At 40.3% G+C, this 25,011-nt stretch overlaps 2 protein-coding genes across 5 annotated transcripts in view; one reads left to right on the top strand and one right to left on the bottom strand.

The window, feature by feature from the left end:
• The window catches only part of LOC101169839 (NLR family CARD domain-containing protein 3), a 1,010,604-nt gene extending 1,000,389 nt beyond the window's left edge, over positions 1-10,215 (bottom strand). Inside the window, exons 1-2 of one of the 2 annotated variants that reach the window (XM_023961862.1) lie at positions 10,094-10,215; positions 9,586-9,717 (exon numbers count right to left, since the gene is read on the bottom strand). In XM_023961862.1, the coding sequence (XP_023817630.1) occupies positions 9,586-9,671 (86 nt within the window). In that variant the 5' untranslated portion in view covers positions 9,672-9,717; positions 10,094-10,215. The remainder of the gene's footprint in view (positions 1-9,585; positions 9,718-10,093) is intronic. The other variant, XM_023961872.1, reaches the window with a different exon arrangement.
• The window catches only part of LOC110013798 (gastrula zinc finger protein XlCGF28.1), a 989,290-nt gene that overhangs the window by 847,780 nt on the left and 116,499 nt on the right, over positions 1-25,011 (top strand). The window lies entirely within an intron of this gene.

Below are 25,011 nucleotides of genomic sequence, written 5' to 3'. Positions count from 1 at the left end.
CCAGCCGCCGTGCTGGCTGCATTACGTCGCATTACTGTTCAGCTGAAAGCTCCGTTGGGAGGGGCTCAGAGGCGCATGTGGATGTGTGCCTGTGCATGGAAAGATCAGTATCAGAGGAGAATGCAGCAGGAGACGCAGATGCTGCAGCAAGCAAATGATCTCTCTGCGCAGACAGCAGAGAATTCATTGCTGAAACAAAAAATCATGAAGTTAGAAATAGAGGCTCAAACTCATGCCAGGCTGGCTGAGCGAGCCATCGCTCATGTGTCAAAAGTAAACAGGAGGAAAAATAATAAACCTCCACGCAAGCTCGAGGGGCCTCAAATCAGAACCTTTATGGCTAAATTCGGAAACGGGGATGATTGGGACCCTGAAAGCGGGGATGGCAACATCTGGGACGACTCTCATGAAGGAGTAGGATTTTTTGAGTGGGGTGACGGAGGGCCCTTGCTTAGGGCTAATCCAGTAATAAGGAGACGCCGTGTAGAGCAACAGGTGCCTCCTTTAATGAGACCATTAACGGACGTTAATGGACATCCTGTTATGGATGAGCACGGACATCAAATGTATGAAGCAGTGCCACAGGATCAACCACAGCCTGTTTTAACCAGAACTTTGGAGGATTACATCTCTGAGGAGGTGGCTCATCTGGTTAATAGGTTGAGGAGAAAAGGGGATGAACCTCTTGACCTGTGGATAGTCAGACTGTCAGAGGAGGACGGTGGCCCCTCCCTTCGAGATATCTGGTCAGCTTTAGTGAAGGGGGGAGTTCCTCTCTCAGAGATTGATGGGAAACCAACTGCGGAGCTGCGAGAAATGTGCAGAAAAAGGGGGCTAAAAGTCTCCTGTGCAGAATGGGCTGACTTTAAGGGATTTTTACAGTCTCTTACACACTCTCAAACACTGAGTGATGATAGAAGCTCAGTACAGAGTGATGTCAGAACTAACGAACGAAAGCAACAAGAGTCAACCTCTGAATCTTCAAGCAGTGAGGATGAAGACGAATCTTATCAAATAGCAAAAGCATCTAGAGAAAGAAACAGAAAAAGAAAGAGAAAAAAGGGTAAAAATAAAGACAAAAAGAAAAGCCGTCTTTACCCAAATCTGTTGGATCTCCCTAATTTTGATTAGGGATTAGGCCAAGCCCCAGTAATTTGATCTGTAAAATGGTCTGCTGATGACATTAGACCCCATGTCATGGTAGACATTTATTGGAAGAAATCAATTCAATCAGTGGTGGCTCTGATTGACACTGGGGCAGCAGCCACCTTGCTACATGGAAACCCTCATAAATTTAAAGGTTCAACTGTAACATTGACTGGGTTAGGGGGGTGCGTAGTGATGGGTAAAACAGTAACGCTGCCCTTAAAAAAATTGAAAATATGCCAATAAAGCAATACTCCGTTATAATAACACCCATTAAAGAATGGATAATTGGAATGGATGTTTTACCAGGAATGACTAACTGTGATGTATCCTGGGGAAGATAAGTGGGATAATGTTCCTGCCAATAAATGTTATTTGAGGGAAGATTAATTTGTGTGTTAAGTAACCATATTTTACAGGATGTTCCCGTGGAGACTGCTGATCGGACGGTCACCACCTAAGAACCATGGTTCTCTCCCTACGCCAGTCCTTCCGCCACGGAGGTTGCAGTACTGGCTCATGGGGCATGGGGGTCCACGCACTCGGTGCTATCCTGGTCCTCGTCAGCCTCTGCTGCGGCAGCAGCGGAACATCAGCTACACGACTTGCAGTAATTAAGCAACCCTTCCAGATTGCATGGTTCCGGTAATAAATACCTGCCAAAAACTGGCTCAACAAAGAAATCATGTGGATGTCACTTGGACTGTGCTCCATGCCACCCATACCTGCCTGCCATGGAGTTCATCGAAAGCGGGCATGGTATGACACCCTGCTGGGTGGAGCTGGAACAATCCTTGGTCTGTCTGACACTGCGAATACGGAGGTAACTCGCTCTATGCTGTCAAGCGCTGGTCAAGATGCTTCACAGGCCTTGCATTCTGTGGGTGCATGGATGCCAACCACTGTCTTGACCCAACAGCAGGCGGCGAAAGTTTTCTTCGCTCAGTTTGGATGGACTGTGACTGCGGTTAACGAGGCAGCCACGGTGTTGAAAAATGTGACAAAAGCATTGGATATGACGATCTGTAACGTGCAAGGATTACATGCACGTCTACAACAGGACAGATTCAAGAGGATTGTAACAACTAACAATCCTCACGAGTGGAGGAATTTGTGGAATATCTCTGATGGACTATGGTTGCACATACATCCTGAGAAGACCATATGTAATGCTACCACTTGCACTGTCAGATGGGTGCAAATGAATGTTACTGAACATACGCCAGTATGTAAGTATCATGTTTTGCCTGTCGTAACCCTCACAGGTTATTGGTATGTGATCCTGAAAGGCGACTGGTTTAGTCCACAGACTAATCTTACCTATGACCTTAGTACATGTGATCAGACGGATCAAGGGATGGCCTGTTTAGTGACAAGTAGATATCGAGAACCATGTTTAACCGAAGACACGGCACTATGCGAATGGTATGTAGAAAAACCTTCTGACTTGCTATGGCAGATAGCTCCCCACACTATCTGTATAGCCACGATTAACCCCCATCCGATGTTGCTGTGGACACCTTTTTCTGGATGTTTGAAGAACGTGAATATCTGGAAATGGAAAAATGTGACCTATCAATTGACCAATTTTACTTCAGAATCTCACCTTACCATGTTGCAGTGGAATGTTCTTCACATGCCATGGAAGGTATCCCTGGAGCGATTCATATGCGCACTGAACCGTTCCACGGAGGTCCAAAAGATAATCAATTCTTATAGGTCCAACGTCTCCAGACTCATGATATCCACGGTCATAACAAAGAATAAGGTGGTACATGCCGCTAGAATGGTGGAACAACACTCTGCGCACCACTGGTGGGATATCTTTTCTGGGATGTCTGTAACAGCTCGGACAACCGTTGTGCCTCCCTTGATCATATTAATAGTTATTATTGCTGTTTTGACGCTTTGCAATATCCCAACCTGTGTGTACATTCGTCACGTGCGACGAGAGGTTTCTAAATTGATCTATAATTTGGCTTTCAAATGAAAATTATTCTATCTACCAGAGATGATTCATTTGGAACAGAAAAATATTCTGTCCGCCTTGATCCTTCATGTCAACAGGAAATTTTTGTAGATGATTACTGGATTTCATGTAATTATCGCCGTACCATCAGGCATTTTCCGTCTCGGGTAGATTTGCTTGATTTTGCTGTGCATCATATCGCTTATGATGCTTATATTATTTAGGAGCACGAGAGTATCGTTTTATTACTTGGGATTCACATGCCGGGGATGGGAATCATTTCCTTAATTGATGGTCAGCCCCAGACCAAGGGGTGGAATGACATGGATAATGCACTGTAGGCAGGGGGGGAGCCTTCTGCCCTGCATTAAAGATAATGTTCTGTGGCTGACCATCCAAAAAAGGAATACTTATGTAAACTCTTGTGTACTCTTATATAAGGTTCTATGTTGCTAATAACCAAAAAAGGAGAATGTCTTGATATGTTTATGATGTTTCTATGACTGACCCCCAAAAGGAATGTTTAATATAAAGTTTCATCCTGTTAAGGGAGGACTCTGTAGAGCATATCCTGACAAGGTTTAGAATTGTATCCTGTTACTGACCCGTAAAAGGAGTGCTCTGTAGAAGATAGTCTGACATGTTTATGATGGTATAGGATGAGTCTACGTGCAGGGTGAGCCTGCGGGAAGGGACCGGCCCTCCTTTTCCTCACGCTCATCAAAGAATATAAAAGATAAGGAAGCCCAACTTTATTCAGAGTCTGCTGTGGGTTACGTACGAACGCCCAGCCGGAGTTTTGTTTCAAGCCACTCTATCGGGACTGTTGGCTCTCCAGTCCGTGTGTCACGGTAGGGGCAGATGAAATGTTTTCTGTTGAAACTGCATGGCTTAAACTCCTGTGTTATGTTGTGTGACTGTTTTGAAGCGGGGAATAAAAAGACACATTTTATTCTAGCTTGCAGTCTTTGAGTCATTTGTTTCTGCTCAGTGCCTACCTCCCTCGAACCTGCAAAAAATTATTTCATAAAACAGCAAAGATGTGTTCAAAATACATGATGGAAAATATTTTATTTTATTTATGCTCAATATACATATTTAAATATGAATATGAAAGAAAATGAGTTTTTCTTTGAAAGAACTTTTCAGTATTTACTTTTCTGGATTGTCAGCAGAAGAAGAGACAGCATCAGTCATGTTTAACCTCTTCAGACCTGTGTCCACATACATGGACATCACATTTTGGATTCTATCACCACAGTAGTTCAATCTGCTTAACCTGTGACTGTGTGTGTAGAGGGTTAACTCAAATATCAGCCCGAGCTAGGGCTGCATGATATGAGGGAAAACTCACAGTAAGCGTTTGTTTTTAGCACACCTAGGATTTTCTAGGACTTCTTAATGTATTTTCTTAACGTTTCATCTCTGCTGAACTGCCACAAGTGTCTTTTCCTCATGATGTCATCATTTCTACTGTCTTTCACTCTACCTTATGCATCACCCCATCTATTTAAGAATAACCAAAATATATTCTGCCCTCTTTATCGCCTGCATTGCAACATAAGTACTGCAGCAATTTAGCAAGATTATAAAACAATTGTTATTAAAGTACATTTAAAACAACAAGAACAAACAAATCTCATTAATGTAACATTGTTGTACTGTAGTGATGTAATCTGTCAGTCATCTGTAATCATCATATTGACCTGAACACAACTGAAACATGGAGTCTGACCTCAGAGTCTGCAGTCTGCGGCCTGGACTCTCCAGAAAACCACACAGATGAAGAACTCCTGAATCCTGCAGGTTCTTGTTCCAGCTCAGGTCCAGTTCTGTCAGATTAGACGGGTTTTTCTTCAGAGCTGAGACCAGAGCTTCACAGTTGATCTCTGACAAACTGCAGCTCCTCAACCTGCAATCAGACAGAAAAGTGTGTTTAGGAGCAGCGATGCAGCTGGAGGTCCAGGAACTTGGTACATTCTCCAATTTTTTTTTTTTTTTTGTCGCCCGTAACAAATAATTCAAATTAATTCATTCAATTGATTTTTTGACCAGGCCTACTTACCTTTGTCGATCTTAATCTATTCCTGAACAAAAAAACAATTCACAACAATTTGAATTTAAATATTTGTAAAATATGCCAATCCAATTAGCCAAGAGCCCATTGCCTCTGAAGAATTATCAGATCCCTTTATTGTGAAAAATAGATTTTACAGGAACTGGGAAATTAAAAAAACATCAGACTTCAACTTCAACCTGGTAGACTCTGGTCCTTGAAAATATTGTCTGACATTAAACTGATATGTAGCTACAGATCTGCCTCTGCAGGTTTACTCAATTCTTTCATTTCTCTTAACCAAAACTCTCCTTTCTCTGATTTCCCTCTCTAGTCTGACTCACATTTGTGTCTGTGTGCACGTGCATGCTCACGTGCTCTGCTGTGTCTGATTTGAACTTTGACCTCGGTCAGCTTTCAGGCAGGTTTGATCAGGATGACTAGTCTGTCATTAGTTTGAATTCTTGTTTGTTTTCTGACTCTTTGAACTCATAAATCTGTCAAATGATTCAACAGCTGAACCTTTTGTTGCCATGGAGACATCTTTGTTCTAAAAAAAATCTAAGCAGATTTTCAATTTCTGAAAATCCAGAAAGTATTTGAATCCAAACCTTTCAGCTTCAGTGAAGAACTACAAATGTAGAAATGAACCAACCAGCAGCTTCAATGTTCTGACCTCAGAGTCTGCAGTTTGCAGTTTGGACTCTCCAGTCCAGAACACAGAACCTCCATGGATGAATCCTCCAGACTTTTGTTGCTCAGGTTCAGTTCTGTCAGGTGGGACGGGTTGGACTTCAGAGCTGAGGCCACAATTTCATAGTGAGTCACTGAGAGTCCAAATTGTTCTGAAAGTCTGTGAAGAGAAACAAAGACAGAAACAGGTGATCTTCTGATGAATTCAGGTTGGGAGGAAGTTCCAGATGGACACTTCTCTCTTCATCAGAGCTTCATCTTCATCATGAAACAGTCCTCCTCATCAGTCTCTCAGAGCTTCATCTTTCTTTCATCTGCAGCTGGAGGAGAGAAGGTGGAGCTCCAAGCAGCACTCAGTCTGTCAGTGATCTGAGGTCTGAACCCCGAAGTTACCAGTAGAACATCTGGATCATACCTGTTCCTCTCCCTGTCTCTGTAGCTGCATGCGGTGGAAGTATCATGGTCTGCCTCTCGTGGTGACTTTCAGAAACAGCCACAGCTTGTGACTGTTTTTTCTAAAGTTTTGTTTCTGAACTCCAGTCCTCAGGTCCACCATCTTGAAGGCTTTTTCCACTTCTCTGCGTAAACACACCTGCCTCCAGTGACTCATCATCAGCCTCTGTAGAACACCATCATGAGCTCAGTCAGGTGTGTTGCAGCAGGTAAGATGGAAACCATGCAGGTTGGTGGTTCTGGAGACTGGAGTTCAGAAAGCCTGTTCTAAAGCAGAGCTGCAGGAGCTTCAGCCTTTCAGAGTGGATGAAAGAACCTCCTTCAGGTTTCTCTCTGTCATTTCTGCCTCACAGCTTCTTTGACTCCTTCATTCCCTTTAGAACATGCGGCCTAACATTCAGGCCTTTGTCATGCGTTCAGAGGGAGAGCTCTGTTTGTTTAAGCGTTGTGTTCACAGACTGTCTGGAAAAGGAAAACAGCAAAGAAAGAGGCCAGGGGGCGGAGCTTCAATAGGAAACAGGAAGTGTCTTCCTATAATAAAAGCAGGTGGATTCTTCAGTGTCTCACTAAAAGCCAGGAATCTTCTCCATAGGAGCCGCAGGAGACCATGATGACATCACTCTGACCTTTGACCCATCATGCTCCCCACAGTTCACACACACACATAAACAAAGAGGCTGTTAAAAACATTCAGGATGATCTAATGTCATGGGTTAACTTACCCATATCATTCACAAGCATACAGCTTCAGTTAAAATGAAAATATGACCCAAAATCAACTACATTTTTTCTATGATTCCGATACAACCAACTGCAATTTGGTTTAAATCACTAGATATATTCATGTCCAAGTTTTTATGGAAAAATAAACCTCCAAGAATCAGATTAAAAAACCTTGATACATGTTAAATCCCTTGGTGGGTTAGAATTTCCTAACTTTTACAATTACTTCCTTGCTCATAGATTATAATGTATTTTAAAATGGCATAAGAACAATCCAGCAGATCACTCATGGATAGATGTAGTACAGTCACTATGTAAAAAGATTGAACTATCAGATATTTATTTTATTAACAGCTCCATCAAGCGGTACACTTGCTTTAAAAGTATCAATTTCAAAACTATATTAACAGCCTGGTGGGATTTCCTTAAGATGAATAACTCTTCCCTCACACCGAGCAAACTGACACACATTTGGAACATTTCATTTGGACAAATATGATCCTTCTTTGCCCTTTAGTTAAAATGATCATCTCTGTGTGAAAAACAAACTGATTTTCTTCTTTCATGTTTGTTATTTCTAATCATTTTCAAACCTTTCATTCTTTGTAATACAATCTGAACACAGATCTGATTTATCATCACAATCACTTCTGGACTCACCTGAACTTTCTGCAGTTCCTCACAGCTGGGATCAGTCTCCGTTTACCCTCAGCTGATGTCTTGTACTGGTTCAGGTCCAGTTCCTTCAGAACCTCCTCTGACATCTGCAGAGTGTAGGCCAGAGCTGAACAGTGGATCTCTGAGAGTTTCTTCTCTGATTTGTTCTTTGAATTCAGGAACTCTTGGATCTCCTGATGAACTGAGAGGTCCTTCATCTCCATCAGACAGTGATAGATGTTGATGCTTCTGTCAGGAGAGACTCCTTCACTGTTGATCTCCTTCAGGTTGTTGATGGCTCTCTGGATGGTTCCTGGATTCTTCTCTGTCTGACCCAGCAGGCCTCCTAAGAGTCTCTGGTTGGACTCCACAGAGAGGCCATGAAGGAAGCGAACCAGCAGGTCCAGGTGTCCATTTTGACTCTGCAGGGATTTCTTCATGACTCTACTCAAAAACTCATCCAGGGATGGGTTCTCCATGTTGTTCTTCAGGAAGTCCTCAATGACCTTTACCTTCCTGTTGGAGTAACAGTGGAACATGTAGACTGCAGCCAGAAACTCCTGAACGCTCAGATGAACAAAGCTGTAGACCGGTTTCTGGAAGATCCCACACTCTCTTCTAAGGATCTCAGTACAAACTCCAGAGTACACTGAGGCCTCTGTGACATCCAGACCACACTGCTGCAGGTCTTCTTGGTAGAACATGATGTTTCCTTTCTCCAGATGTTCAAATGCCAGCCTCCCCAGCTTCAGAAGAACTTCCCTGTCAGTCTCTGTCAGCTCTTGTGGACTTGTCTGATGTTCCTGCTGGTACTTGTTCTTCTTCCTCTTTGTCTGGACCATCAGGAAGTGGGAGTACATGTCAGTCAGGGTGGTGGGCAGCTCTCCTCTCTGCTCTGTGGGCAGCAGGTTCTCCGGAACCACAGCAGTGATCCAGCAGAAGACTGGAACTTCACACATGATGTAGAGGGACATGGAGCCCTTGATGTGGGAGATGATTCTGCTGGACAGCTCTCCATCTGGGAACCTCCTCCTGAAGTACTCCTCCTTCTGAGCATCATTGAAGCCTCGTACTTCTGTCAGTCTGTCCACACATGAAGGAGGGATCTGATTGGCTGCTGCAGACTGGAGTCTCTGTGTGACCTGTTGACCTCTGCAAACACAAAACCATCAGAGTGTTGGAGGATCTGCTTCTTCGTGAACAGCTGATGGACTTTGACATGAACACAGACTGAGCTGTTTAGTCTGGAATAACATGACATGTTTGGATCAACAGTTTCCAGTTGGAGGGAAAATATTTCAGCATTTTCTGTCAGTCAATCCAGACTTTTTTCTAGAAAAGCTGATTCCAATTCTCCATGTAGAAATGTAGAAATTCTGATAGCAGAAAGTCAAACTAGAACAATGTGATGTTTGGAAAGCATGAAAATCTGAATCCTAGGAGTCTGCAGTGATTCTTCTCATTAGACTGGAGCTGCTGTCAGTCAGAGTCAGCAGTCAACATGTTTTCTTCTCCAACATCTCTGATGTCTCTCAGAGACTCTCAGAAGACTCAACTGAAAAGATCTCATCACACACATGATGCTCCAAGGGAGTCTGATCAGAGAGATTCAGAACTGAACCAGACCTCAAGTCCTTCATCTGAAAACTGGTGATCATCTGAACTAGAATCCAGCCTCCAAAAACTCTGACAAACACTCACTGTTCTACTCCTGAATGGATGCCTTTGAAGGTTAGAGGTACACCCTTTGATCTGTCAGTCCTTTTGGACCCCCAGCTGGATTCAGATCCAGGTCCAGGTTGGTTCCTGTGAAGAATGAAGGTTACTGGTGTGAGTGCTGAGCTCTGACATGGAGAAGATCATGGACAGTTGGAGATGTTCATCTCACCTCTGAGTTTTGCTCTGGTTGTCATGGTTACCATCTCTGCTTTTAGAGGGAGGGGCTCCCTCCTTTAAGTCCTCACACTGATCCATGCTGCTGGATTCACTGGATCCACATCAGCTCACACACACCTTCCACCTGCAGAGGAAACATGTCTTTTTAAGTTCTGACAGACATCCTGATTGTTACCAGATGAGGTTCTGTTCTCTGTTCTCTGGTATCAAAAAACATTGTTTGTTTGTGTCAACTAAGCTGATGAACCGACTGATTGGCTGTGTCGAATGTTGTTAGAGTTTGTCATCCTGATTATAAATGTGTTAGATTTTTAAAAACATATTAGGAACCTGAAAGAACTTCCATAGATCAAACTCAATCAAAGTTTCTGGAAGAAGTCGCCAAGATGTTGTCAGTAATCTCTGATGTGTTTGTCTGTTGCTTTTTTTCCTCACACATCAAACACAACAGCTTGAGCTTCATCATGAGATCAGTACACAACTTTTTCACAAAGACTCACTGTGACAGAGGAAGAAAATGGAGGAAACTCCAACGTCTGTGTCTGCTGGATATAAAACTGCTGTCTCTGAGTTTGAGAGCAGACCTCCGTCCTGTGTGTGTGTGTGTGTGTGTGTGTGTGTGTGTGTGTGTGTGACTATTTCCTCCTCTCTGCAGTTACAGGAAATCACGTGACTGCTGCTGCAGCAGTCAACAAGCTGCTGGGTCCTAAAGCAAATCACATTGAGTTTCAGCTTTGTGGTGTCTAGATTAAACTCGAAATATTTGCTTAAATCCTCTTTTCCTCTAAAGATTCTACATGGAAGTAAATTCTTAACTCCTGAGGAACTGAAGGATGTTTCTGTTCTGACAGGAGTCAGTTCATCTGCTTCACAAAGACTGAGACCAAGAATATGAATCAGAAATCAAAGAAAAAACCTTCATTTCTATAGTTGGTGCATGTTTCCGGGTTTTTTTCTTTGCACGTGTTCTTGTCAGGGTGTGAAAACAGGATACCAGGATGGGCAATGCTCAGAGTTTACAAGAGAGTCCCTGGACAAGAGAGTCAGGGACTCAAAGTAAAGGATCCGGTACGATTCATCCTTGATCCAAATGAGGGCGTCAGGTGTACAAGGAGGGCAGGTTGATCGCTCCAGAAGAATGACTGGTAGTGATGGGTCGGTGCGCTTGTCGCTTCAGGAAAAGTCACTGTGTCGGTGTATCACAGAGAAGCCAAGCAAAGAAGCGCGTCTGCAAACATACTGTCAAAACTTTTTTAATACAATTAATAGGGAGGCTCACTTCACATCTTATAGAGATAGATGGGAGTTTTTTTTTTAAAATATAAAGTGAGACAAATTTCCATATCTAGAGGTAAGGAGATGAGTAAGCAGTAAAAACTCAAGGAAGAAGAAATTATCAAAGAAATAAACTCAATATGTCACAATTTGGACTCAGATGAAAATCATAAACAGAAAATGATCATCTTGCAATCCTCATTGGATAAAATGTACATAAATGAGGCAAAAGGTGCATATATCAGATCAAGAGCAAGATGGATTGAGACAGGTGAAAAAAGTTCTGCATATTTTTGTAGACTGGAAAAAAGAAGGCAAGAGCGAAACAATGTAAAAACTTTGTTAATAAAAGATGTAGAGTGCACAGATCCTACAGCAATTACAAAAGATTTTTTTTAGTTCTACAGTGAGTTATACTCATCCTCATACTCCCTCCATGATGCCAAAGCCTTTTTTAAAACAAATCAAACATTGGGTCCCTAAAATAGATGATGGCTGCAGAGAGCTTTGTGAGGCAGAGATCACCAAGTCAGAATTAGAAGAAGCTATAAAATGGGCTGACTGTTACTTTTTATAGACACTTTTGGGAACATGTAAAAGATCTGCTTTATCTGACACTGATGGAAATAACTAACAAACACACTCTACCAACAACTATGAAGCAAGGCATCAGAACTCTCATACTGGCAAACATCCTCGACTGATTGATAATCTGAGACCAATTACCCGGCTTAATAATAACTATAAAATCTTAACTCACATATTTGCCAATAGAATGAAAACTGGGATGTCCCAGATTATTTCTGACACTCAGTCTGGATTTCTGAAAGGCCGATCCATTCATAATAACATCCGCCTTATATTGGATCTGTTGGATTACAATTATCTGATTGAAGACGAAGGCTTCATTTTGTTCCTTGATATTTTTAAAGCCTTTGACAGTCTAGAACATCAATTAATGTTTCAAACTTTAGATTTTTTTGGCTTTGGACCCAACTTTATCAATCTCACCAAAACACTTTATAGAGAAACGAATAGTCATTTCATTGCCACATGGGACTTCGCCGAGATTCTCCATTAACAAAGGAGTTAAACAAGGCTGTCCCATCTCTCCATTACTCGTTATCATAGCAGCTGAAATGTTATCCATTTGGATAAAAAATTTAAAATTTGAGAAACTTAATGCTTTAGGCCAGCAAATAGCAATCACTCAGTACGCTGATGATACAGCTATTTTTATGAAGGACAGCGGTCAGATTTCTGTGGTTTTACAATTAATAAATGTTTTCTCCAGAGTTTTTGGTCTGAAACTCAATCTAAATAAATGTGAATTATTGCCAATTAAAGATTCAACTTTAACAACAATTAAAACATTCCTGTTAAATCCCAAGTAAAATATCTGAGTATTCACCTAACCAAAGACTCCAAATCATTGGAGGATCTAAACTTTTGGAAAACTTTCTAGTAAAGATAGAATCTCTGTCAAGATTCTTCCCTAAATCTGCAATTAAAGATATAAATCAAATTAATTTTAAGTTCATTTGGAAATACAAAACTCATATTAGAAAAAGTGTGATATTAACAGATTATGAGGAGGGAGGACTTAAAGCTATTGATGTTGAATGTTTGGATGGGACGAGAGATCCTTAAAGAACGAAAAAGGTTTCTGGTATCAATTCCCCTTTAAAATATTAAGGGATGTAGGTGGAATTAACTTTCTGTTTAAATGTGACTATGATCTAAAAAAACTGCCAATCAAACTTTCTGCCTTTCATCAGCAAGTTCTATTGCACTGGAAACTAATTTATAAGCACAACTTTAGTCCGCACACCACGCCTCTTTGAAAACTGCCGTTATGTGTTACAAAGAAACAAATCCTTCTTTTACAATAACTGGCTGACTAAAGGATATGGTCTTTTCTGCATCAACTGGATCATTCTAAAAATATTTTGTCGTTTTGAACATTATAGTTCTAAATTTCAATATTTTGATCGGAAACAATATGATGCTGTGATCAAAGCTCTTCCTTGGTCTTTGATACATTTATGACAAAATCTACTGTTAAACAAAATTCAATTCAAACTTCCTTCACTCTTATTGGATGAACAGCCGGTTACAAACATAGAATTACCAAACAGCTTCATATGCAGATAGATTGTTAAAGAACTCTTCCAAACATCTCATCAGAAAAAAAGCATTTCTAAACACTTCTCTAAAGAAGAGGTATTTGAATTAAGGTTGAATTACTTAAAATTTTGTATTTTGAAAAGTAAAAGACATTCATTTTCAAATAATTAGTGATGTTTACCCATTCAAGGAATTTTTGAGGCTTCGTTTTGGGTTTGAAGAGAAAGACTGCAGTTTTTGTTTAAGGGACATTGAGACTGTGGATCATTTATTCTTTAACTGTGGAATTATAAAAACATTCTGGGAAGATGTCTGTGTTTGGTATTCTTCCAAAATTGGATTGCCAGTTAATTTACACGCAAAAAATGTTTTATTCGGCGTGGTATCATTTAATAGACCAGAAAATATTGTTTCTTAATATCCTGATATTGCAAGGAAAGTTTTATATTCACAAAAATAAATATTTGAAGACCAAGCCACTTTTTATAACATTTCATAAAGAGCTCTGTTTTTACTTTTAATCACTTCATTATATGAAAAAGAAGAATGGCTTGAAATTGCTTAGTTTTGTTCCGAAATACAAACTTCACGAGTACCCCTAACTAGTATTACACTATTTAGATTGGTTTTATGTTCTTTTCTTTTAGTTTTGTTTTAGTTATTTGTCTTTATTTTTTGTGTGTTATGTTCATTGTTTTTTTCCTCTATTCTTTATTTTCTATGTTAATATGTTATGTTTGGCAATGGTGATTGATCTTCGAGGTAATGTTGATTACATGGTTATTGTTCGTTATTTAATGTATGATAATGTATGGAGCCGGTTTAGCTCCTGCTGGTTTGCGGCACCTTCCGTCCGTGAAACCAGGGTTCAAACCTGGGCTGCTCCCTGTTCCCTTCTCTACTTCTGTGCCGGTTCCAAGCACGGTTGCTTTGAGAAGGTTGCGTCAGGAAGGGCATCCGGTGTAAAACATTGCCAAGTTTACCATGCAACTTGTTCGCTGTGGCGACCCCTGATGGGGAAAAGCCGAAAGAGAAAGATTTAATGTATGATACCTCAATTGTTAATAAAGTTTTTTTTTAAAAAGAAGCGCGTCTACCAGCAGTGTTGCCAGATGCTGCTAAACCCAACAAAACACAACACCAAATATGGTCGCTTTGATTTTGACATTGCAGAGAAAATTGGCTTTTGGCGAGTTGCGTGTCAATTTGCCGGGTTTTAGTAAGTTGTCTTATACGTCTGTGCTGCCTCTTATGTTGAAAAGTATTTTATTTTGAAAAATCACCGGACCTTCTGGGTTACATTTCTGTCAGATGGATGCTCACTCCATCCAGCAGCGAGTTTAACAGAGTATGAAAAGAACAAATGTTGATTTTTTTTTCCCAACAAACTTTATTTTACATTTTTCAATTTACAGAAATTTACAGTCACTTGCACAATAAACATGCCCCATGCCCCCCGCTGGGGGGGGGGAATCTGCTTAAGTGAGAGTGATTACTGGTATGTTGATCACCTGTTAGCTCCTCACAGGTGGGGACAGGAGGAGGGAGGGATCATTTATTTTATTTAACCTTTATTTACCCAGGAATTGTCCCATTGAGATTAAGAATCTCTTTTTCGAGGGAGTCCTGGCTTGGGGGGGAAACAATAAATTACATTAAAAACATAAATAAAAAATGAGAGCTTATGTAAAACAGGTACAGTTAAAAGTGACTTTCTCCTCCAATTTCCATCTTTTTTGTAGATTGTTCCATGTGAGGGGGCAGAAAACATAAAAAAAATTTTTCCCATGACATGAAAGATTTCTACAAAAAAAATCGACAGTCTTCATCAATAAGTGTAGTTTTCTACAGTTTTTCATAGAATTTTTACATGTTTCTGTGGGGTCAGTACAAACAGCACTATCAATTGCAATTGTACTTCTTTTATAATTACGTTTTTCCAATTCAAAAAAGGTAGCTGAAATGTTGCTCTCCATTTTTTAGCCATTTTGGTCTTGATAGCATCAATTTATCATTTATATTATTTTAACCATGTGTCTTCATCCTCAGAAAGGCAAGTCTTCTTTGGCAAAGACTGTTTAGCTTCCATTTTCAGATTTTCTTTGGCCGTTTTGTTTTTTTATGGTTTTACTGAGTTCATGTGCTCTTGATATGACTGTCACCAGCTGGCCTTTGAGCAGAGGGAGTGTAGGAAGTTCTCAGAGGTCAGGGTAAATTAGTAAAGATCTTTATTTTTCCAACACATTCACAAACCCAAGAGGCGCCCGCCATTAAAATTACAGGTGGTTTAAATCGCCCAAATACAATGACTTCCCCCCCTCAGGCCTCTGAATAGATCCTCCCGGAATAAAGAATTTAAGGATGGGGGTCTCAAAGTTATTGATTATGACTGCCTTAACGGAACCCTGAAAATAAACTGGTGGAAATCGTGGATCAAACACAACCAATCCTTTTGGTTTTGTGTCCCAAATTATTCATTTAACAAATTAGGCGGGTTAAAGTTGGTGCTTATTAGTGATTTTGACATTAATAAACTCCCATTAGCATTATCAGAGTTCCACAAACAAATTCTGCTAGACTGGAAAATATTGTATGTGCATAATGTCTCACCACACTCAAATATTATTTGGAAAAACAGATACATCCTCCACAGAAACCAGTCCTTGTTTTGTGCTGAATGGTTTGGCAGAAGTGTCTGGTCGGTGACTGATCTGATGGATACGGAGGGCAATTTATTAGATTATGAGCAATTTTGTTTAAGACATAACTTCAATCTTTCTTTTTCAGAATTCTTAAAAGTACGTAATTCTCTTCCTTGAGAATTTGTATTTCTAACAAGGAACACAATGACACATGTAACGATAAAACCCCAGTTAGCCACATTATCAATTGAAGGATGCCCTCTTATGGACAAAAAAATGTAATAACTCTTTTATCAGGAATTTCAATTTTTCTTTCAAAAAATTCCTATGCAGTGTACATACAAACTTAGTTTTCTTCCCATTGGCATGTGGATCATCTTCCCAGTGCTCAACAAGTAACGTGTGGCAAATTTAAATAGAAACAAGACGGCAGTGACAACAATCTTTAGAGCAGGGGTCGGGAACCTATGGCTCGCGAGCCATATATGGCTCATTTGATGGTCACATGTGGCTCACAGACAAATCTTTAATTATAAAATCTTTTTTTCATTAGACCAGTCCTTCTCGGCCACGATGCGATGCCAGAGGGGCGCGCAGTAGTATCTATCGGTGCTTCCAGAAAAAAAATCTGCGCCAGCATTATCAGTTTACTATTATCTATTATTTCACAGAGTTTGTAACAGCCTGAAACCTGTGAATTGCCAGGCCTGCAGCTGTGCGCTCCCATCTCTGAGAAGGAGCACGCAGTTGCAGGGACGGGATGTGTGAGGAAGAAGGGGGGGGGGGGTAGTGGGCACATTGTCATAACTTAAATCACACAACCCGTCACTCACTGCAGTGTGAGTGTGTGTTTGGCTCCACGTCTGCATGTGAGCAGTCTTTCTCACATCTACAGAACATTCAAACCAACCTACGATCACGTTTAAAGTCTCAACGCCTGCATGAAGCTGAAACTCACCACGTCTCAACCAGACTAAACCAGATGTTTAGCAACAAGGCTAAATATTTACTTTTAATACTGAATTAACCCCGGGTGTGTGTTCTTGGGTCGGGGCGAGCAGAACTGCAAATTCCCAGCGCACTCAAATGCAGCAACACTCCAGTACTCCCAAGGTGAAAAAGTGCATTTCTGGAGAGCCTTGAGGCGCGCACAACAATTTGAATCTTTTTTTATTTGTCAGGTAAGCCAGTGTTTTAAATATAGAGCCCTGAGTATATCTATGTTTCTAAAGAGGTCTGTCAAAAATATACACCTACAGTGACATATGTCCTTTACCTTAATATGAAAATGTTTCTTTTCACAACCTTTGCAACACTTCAATGATGCCGGCATTACTGGTGACTAATTTTTTTTTTTTAAAGCCCTGGAATTTTTTTATTATCATTGTTTAAATGTATTTGTTTAAATGTTAACTCAGATTGACCTTTTTACCTTTTTATAAAACAGTTGTGTGTTTGTTCATCTCAGCTAGAAAGAGGGGGTTTACGACTCACTGACCTAAGCAGATAAATAATCCTGTGTAAACTTAGTATCCATCAAATGGGACATTATACGACGCCCCCTAATGAACTTTTCTCTTTGTCTGGAAATTGTAACCTCCTACTTGAAGTCTTAATAAAAGCAGCACGGGGAGAGGAAGTCTTTTGGAGAAGAAAAGCGTGGTGGACGTTTTCTGACGCACTTGCTTCTTCTCCCTTATGCATGAGAAACTTGATTCTTGTTGTGTTTCTAATTGTGTTTTTCTTTAATGTCTAGATGCATTTATCTGACAGATCTATACATATTTAAACTGATTAGAAGCTCATAAAATAAACTTTGTGATTTTTAGCCGGTCTCTATGTTTGAAACGTGAAGAGCATGTCTGTTACTTTGAAATGCTAAAATTGCAGTTATTTCAAAATGTATTATCTTAGAAGTTTGTGATTAAATTAAAAACATTGTTGTAACTTACCATGAGAGGGGCCGCTGTCAAATATGCAAGTAGCATCAATGATGAAGTCTGTTGTTTGCTGCACATTTTGAGCGTGCTTTAGGGAAAATCAAAGAAAGCCGTTTATTTAAAAATAATGATGACGTACCTCCGTCTCTTTACCACTTTAGAGCAGCTATCGTGAATACTTCCATGAAGAATCCGTGAAGCCACAGGAAAATAAGCCCAATCCAAAGTGTCTCGTCTATATCTACACCAACTCTTCGTAAGTTTACTTATTTTACATGAATTAATGGACTTTTCTTTTCTTTCTGTCTCTCTTTTTGTTTTTATTTTTTAGAAATGCCAAAGACTCGTCATGCTAACAAGCCGTGCACAATCTCAATTATGGAGACAGAGACAAGACACCCAACAGTGAAGGTAACTGTTTGTTTAAGTCATCTGTTTGAAACTGTGTTGACATTGCTTCTTTATTTCTTTTTTGCTCTACTTTTTAGACTGCAATGTTTTTAAGCTAATGAAAATTGTAGGTTCAAATAATATTCATAAAGAAGATACATACAGCAATAGCACACAATTGAAACATTACTTTTGTAATTCTGTGTCTAAACAAATTTGCTTTTTTTGCTTGATTTTCTTTTTTGTGTGTGTGTGGTCTCGTATTGCCAAAAAATTACTTCTGGATTATTTACAGAAATAACTTCTTTTTCCTTTATTTTTTATTTTTATTATCCTTTGCTAAACTGACTGCAAAACCTCACTATTTAATTGTTTTTTTTCCAAACAAGTAATATGACAGCAATTTATTTAAATTGTAATGCATGTCAGGTTTATTTGAACAAGTATATTTATGTCAATATTTTACCATTATTCAATGTTGAGGATCAGGACGTCTTAAAGAATGATCAAAGTGTTCCTTTCTATATTTAGCTTATAATTACAAACTGTATGTCTAATAATTATTATTATTTTGTTTGTTTGTTTTTTTATTTTATTTTTTTAGTGGGACAACCAGAGGAAACTACTCCGACCACGGATACAGTTCCTGAGAAATTAAAAATTGCAAATGAAGAAAATTTGCTTCTAAGACAAGAGAACCAGCTTTGGAGGGAAAAGTGTGATTTCTTCAAACAAAAAGCTGAAAGTGCAGGGCAGACTGCCCCTAAAAGTTCCAAAGGAAAATGAAAAATTATTACTCTTGAGATGAAAATAATGAACTATGTACTTTAGTTTATTTGGATTTTGTCCTGCATTTCTCAAAAAGAAAAAAAACACTAATAAGTTAAACGTTTATTTGCTTTATCTTAGGATCTCGCAAAAGGAAAATAAAGGACAACTCGGATACATCCTCCATCACTGAATCTGATTCCTCTTCCTCATCCTCCTCTTCCAAAGAAAAGAAGAAGACAACGAAGAACCTGGACTCAAAATTTGGGAAACGAGGTTACTTAGCTTTTTTACTAAAATTTAGAACAGAAACACTGCACAACTTTTAAAATCCTACCCAACTATGTTGGGAACGATGTAAAATCGTTCCCAGTGATCTTTTAATTACAAATATGCAGTTTTTATTTAAAATTGTGTGACTTTTTTAAAGGACCTATATCTTGCATGTATCATATACATACAGTCAGGTCAGTAAGTATTTGATCACACTGTTATTTAGCAAGTTTCCCCACTTAGAAAACATGGAGGGGTCTAAAATTTACATCATAGGTGCATTTCCAAAGTGAGAGACAGAATCTAAAGAAACATTCAGAAATCACGTTGTACGATTTTTTAAACAATTTATTGGTATATTACTGTGACAAATAATTATTTGCCTTATTTTCTGCTTTTAAACAGCCCAACTCCACTCTGCTCATGATTCTAAATTAGCGGCACCTGTTGGAGGTCGTTAGCTTGCATAAAGGCACCTGTGCACCCCACAATCAGTCAGAAGTCTAACTACCAACATGGGCAAAACCAAAGAGCTGTCAAAAGACACGAGACAAAATTGTAGACCTTCACAAAGCTGGAAGTGGCTACGGGGCAATTGCCAAGCAGCTTGGTGAGAAAAGAACAACATTTGGAGCAATTGTCAGAAAATGGAAGAGGCTAATGATGACTGTCAATGTCCCTAGGACTGGGGCGCCTCGGAAGATCTCACCTCGTGAGGTATTGATGATGCTGAGGAAGGTGAAGAATAAGCCCAGGACAACATGGGAGGAGCTGGTCAATGACCTGAAGAGAGGTCTTATTAAATTATTAGAGGTCTTATCTTATTGATCTCAATTGTTCTTTATTTGCTATATCCAGCAAGTCCTTTGCTAATTAATATTTAAGTTATGTGTGCTCTATTTGAGACCACTGATATCAAGTACAAACTATCAAATCCAGCCGAGCTGCAGTCCAAATCTATGTGAGATGTCAACCTTCCTCATCTACGTAATCTCATTGGTCCTTGGATACCCTTCCATTCGCCTGCTCCTCGATGGTCTTCTGAAAGTGTGTCCCTCCAGAAATGAAAAAGATGACTTCTCTCTTACCATTGGTGCAAATAAAAATTTTGGGTGTTATATTATGTGCAGGTTCCATATTACACTGTCGGTTCTCTGTTGGAATCTGGGCTTCTGGTGGTTTCCATGGTGCGATGAATACATGAATAGAACCTTCTCCTTAAACTCACTTGATTTCACTTTCTCAGACTTGTTCTGAGAAATAAGATATTTATATATTCATTGCCAAGACTAATACTTCTTTTGCGTACTTAAATTATTTTTTATCAGACACTGGTTTGTTTTTTAAATACAATTTATAAAACGCACCGACATGTTTCGGTGGAATACCTTCTGCCTTCTTCAGGGTCGTCATCAGGTGGTAGTGTGTGACGTCTTTAAAAACAGATGGTTGTGACTGAGGAGGAGTCACCTGTCAAACTTTGAGAAGTGAACCCGCCCCTTGATGTCCATTTTTTGCTGGAGGATGTTGCTCCAGGTGTGAGAGAGCAGGCAGGCCCCCTCATCCCTGTTCATGGAAGTATGGGCTCGCTTTCTTATCTCCACCGCCTCCATGATCCATCTGCGGTGTCTGTTGTCTTCAGTGCGGAGGACTTTGGCCTTTTTTCCAGTCCATGATGTGGTTTCCTTGTTTGTGTGGGTTGTCATGGTTACAGCTGGGCTGCAGCCTACCCCTTCCCCCTCCTCCTGTGCAATTACCTGGATCTCAGCTGTTGTCTGTTTGTAATTTGTGTTTGTTTATTTAGGTTCCTGCCCCTGTGGTTTCTGTGTCACAGTGTCCTGTTTGTTCAGTGTCACTAATGTTTGTTTCCTCGAGTTTTTCGAGTAAATCTTTGACTACTCAACATTTGGTTTTCGAGTTCTTCCTGCGTTTGGGTTCTTCGGTTACGAGCCGTAACAGTGGTCCGTTATGGCTGATTTCATATTTTCTTGTACTGCCTGTTGTCGTCTTGCTCTTGTTAGTCTTTTGTTTCCTTTTCGCATTTTTTTTTTGATGTTCTGTTTTTCTTGTGACGAAGGTGCGTCCTGTTTCACCGATGTACGTTTTATTGCAGGTGTGACATGGGATTTCATAAATGAGATTGCATTTCTTATTTTGTTCGATCTTGTCTTTTGGGTGAACCAGTAGTTGCCTGAGTTTTTTATACGGTTTAACTGGGGGGCTGATCTGATGTTTTTTCATGGCCCTTAGGATGCGTTCTGTTATTCCTTTGATGTATGGCAATGTAAACATTCCTATGTTTTCTGATTTCTTCGTCAGATTTTTCTACTTCCTTGTATTTCCTCTGCTCCACCTGTATTTGTCCCTTTTTTATGGCCCATTGAGAATACTAACACCTGGTTAGTGGATTTTGTATGTTTCTTCTCCTCCGTTTTGTCCTCCCCGTCCGTTACCAGTTCTGCACGATCAAATGAGGTTCTTACGATGGATATTTTGTGAGTTGAAGGATGTTCTGAGGTCCATAATAAATATTGGTCTGTTTGAGTTGGTTTCCTGTATAATATTATTTTTATGTCCCTGCTTTCGGTGTGCGTGATGTTTATGTCCAGAAAGTTGATGGAGTTGTCTTTTTCCTCTTCATGTGTGAATTTGATTTGTCATCGTCCTTGGTGTTTAGGTGTTCTGTGATCTCCTGCGTATGTCCTGTTTTGAACTTTTCCAGAACGTCTTCGACGTAGCGTTTCCATAGGGTTGGACGGCAGTCCTCCGATGCGGATGCTATTGCTTTCTTTTCCAGGTCCTCTATGAAAAGCTGCACATTGTGGCTGATAGTGGGTTGGGGTATGGGAAAGCCTTCCTTTTGTCTGTAAATTGAGTTGCGGAATTGGAAATAGGTGGATGTAGTAATTAAACGGATAAGTTGTGTAATGTCGTTAACTGTGAGATTTGTGCGTTTCCTTAGCGATTTGTCTGCTGTTAACTGTTCCCGCACTATTTGTAGTGTGGCTTCTACTGGAGTCCTGGGGCCTCATTTATAAACGTTGCGTACGCACAAAAGTAGGCGTACGCCACTCTCTACGCAATAGTTGAGATTTATAAAAAGCAAACTTAACGGGAAAATGTGCGGTCCTTCAGGCAAGCTCTGACCCAGGCGCACGCACAAAAACGGGTGAAATGAGAAACGGCGACACCGTCGGCAGATGGAAGAAACACGTGAAAGTGAAAATGACAATACTGCCTCTCAGAAATAACATGAAGACTTCACAAAGCAAGTCTTACAATTAACAGCCTACACAAACACCCGTTTGATCGATCAGCAGTGAAACAAAAAAAAAAATCAAACGAAAATTACAACAGAAATTCAAATGAACACTTATTTGCAAAAACAAAAGTGAAATATGTTCTGCAATATTGGCATGTTGTGCAATTCATCCTCATAAATAATATATTTAACAGAACGAAATAATGTACAAAACTGATATTCTCGTTAATGTGTCTGTCTGGCGGAGCAGAAATAGGTGCAGACAGACAGATGGATAGATGGAGAGAGATGCATTAATTGTCCACTAGGGAAAGTTGTTTTCATATTAAAACATTTCTTCATAAGCTACAGAATTATGGTATTCATGCATGTGCCTTTAGTTTGTTTTATTTTTGATAAAACAATGTATGGCGTATGTCTCGACCATTCAGAAAGCAACAAGAAATTACATTTGTGCTGAATGATTTCCCATTTCCACGTCGATTATTACCGACATCTGTAGCTTGTCAGATGTAATTAAATGGAGGGAAATAAAATGCCCCATCACAATGCGTAATGACGCACAATGGCTGATCTTGCGCTCTTAGAAGATGTGGTAAATGGAAGAATTCGGAGTGAACGCATCTTTAGACAGCAACAAAACTTGCTGGCAAACGAGGACGAGTGGCGTATGAGCCGGTTCTGACTTCGTCGAGCCTTCCTGTTGGACCTCTGTGGGCTTTTGGGGGTGTGTCACCCGGTGCATCTGGCGCGTCGTGTCCCCCTGCGCCTCAGTCACCACTCGACTAAGGGATTCCCCAATTCTTGCCGCTAGTCTCTCATCAAGAGGGGTCAGCTCCGGTGTCGCCCCCCCCATCCCGTGGCAAAAACACTCTGGCGATGCAGCGCCAGAGTTTTTTTTGCCTCGACTTTGATGACCGACCATTTCTTTTTTATTTCGGCCACGGTCCGAGGTTGTGAGGATACAGCATTTAAGGCGTCTGCCACCGTCTGCCACTCACGTGGCTTTTAGGCATTAGTAATGCCCACACTGTGCCCTCCAAACAACATTTTCTCCTCTTTTCCACCTCGCCAACGATAACTTCTACTTCACATTGAGTGAAGTTAGGTTTTTTTGATTTCCTCTCGGTGTGTGCCATGGTTTCGCAATCAATGAATATTCATTTTTGGGCGTTTCACGGACTATTTATGGGCAACTATGGGCGTGTCATACAGCCGCAAAAGCTGCGCTGCATTTAGAATTGGTTGTGATTTATTAAGGGAAAGATGCGTAGGATGTGCGTGCGCACGGTTTTATAAATCCGAATATTTCTGTGCGTACGCACGTCCTATGTTTCATCCGTACGCCACTTCTGACGCAAATCCTACGCAAAGTTTTATAAATGAGGCCCCTGGTGAATGATATTACGTCACGTGAAATAAATATTTCATTTGCTTCCATCTTTGTGTTTTTGAATTCTTCTGCCAGCTGTTTTGCATTTTCACAGTGGTAGTCTGTGTTTCCTAAGAGGGGTTTAAAAATATCGGCAATGAATTTGGAGAGGTTGTATGTTACTGATCCCATGCTGTCTATTATGGGCCTCAGTGGTGCTCCAGGTTTGTGTATTTTCTGGAGTGCCATAGATCCGGTGGATGATGCTGGCTGTTGGTATGAGGTGGTTGTAGGTTCTTCTTTGCTTCTGTGGGGTCTCTTTTCAGTACCTCATAGGTGTTCCTGTGTTGAAGCATCTCATTAATTTACTTTTCATATTGTTCTGTGTCCAGGATGACTGTGGTTCTGCCTTTGTACGCTGGTAATATAATAAAAAAGAAGTGATAATACTTCTTTTGTCTTTTATCTATGCATCGCTTCCTGAGCCTGAGACCCCCTACTCCCTGGTCAGTACTTCTGTTTCCGGTGGATGATATCGTTCCCCCTGCTCTCCTTGTTCTGGTGCTGCAACAACGACTACCCTCGACGTACCTATTTCTGCACTGAAAGTGATGGGGCGGTGGACCTCCTCTGTGTTCTAATGATATTTCTGACTTGAATGAACCAAAATGTTAGCAGCAGAATGGAATGTAAATTCCTGGATAATGGTTGTTTGGAAAATGTATTTGCCAGGTGGAAGCCTCAAATTTAGGAGGTTTTTAAGTTGCATTATATTATGGAACGGACCTTGAGGTTTCTTAAGCGAAGCATCGAAATTATGACTGTTAAGATCGTTGTTAATACTTAGATGGAAGCTTAGAATGAATGGATGTTATTAAGCGCGTAAAAAGAAAAAAAAATGTAAGGCGAGTGTGTGAACCAGAGATCCTCAGGAATGCTTTTAAGGGGTCAATCCTGATTTACAAGCAGAAATGCAGGGATATGATCAGTGGGGTCAGAAGGCTGCAATCAAACTTTTTATGAGTAGGGGAAAGTGAACTAAAAAAAGGAAAGGCGGCATCAGCCATCTGAGTCTGATCATGTTTATTCAAGAGGGAGGTGTGTCCTGCACAAAATGATCCACTACTGCTTTGTAAGAAATGATACTTTCTATAGCTTTTTCTGAACATCTACCCTAGTCCATGTCCTAAACACTAAAATACAAACTAAAATACACACTAAAACACGTCCTATTTTTATTCTGAGAGCATAGAAAGTCGTTACATCTGCTTACAATGGAGAAATCACCCCTCCTTTCTGCGAGTCCTCATCAGCCTGTCTGCAGGCTCGGGCACGCGCACTCTGATCTGTGAAGCTGTTCCCCCTCCTT

Source organism: Oryzias latipes, chromosome 2 (assembly GCF_002234675.1).
Source record: "Oryzias latipes chromosome 2, ASM223467v1".
In the NCBI taxonomy this organism is placed as follows: Eukaryota; Metazoa; Chordata; class Actinopteri; order Beloniformes; family Adrianichthyidae; genus Oryzias; species Oryzias latipes.
This window is presented reverse-complemented; position numbering and strand designations above follow the sequence as displayed.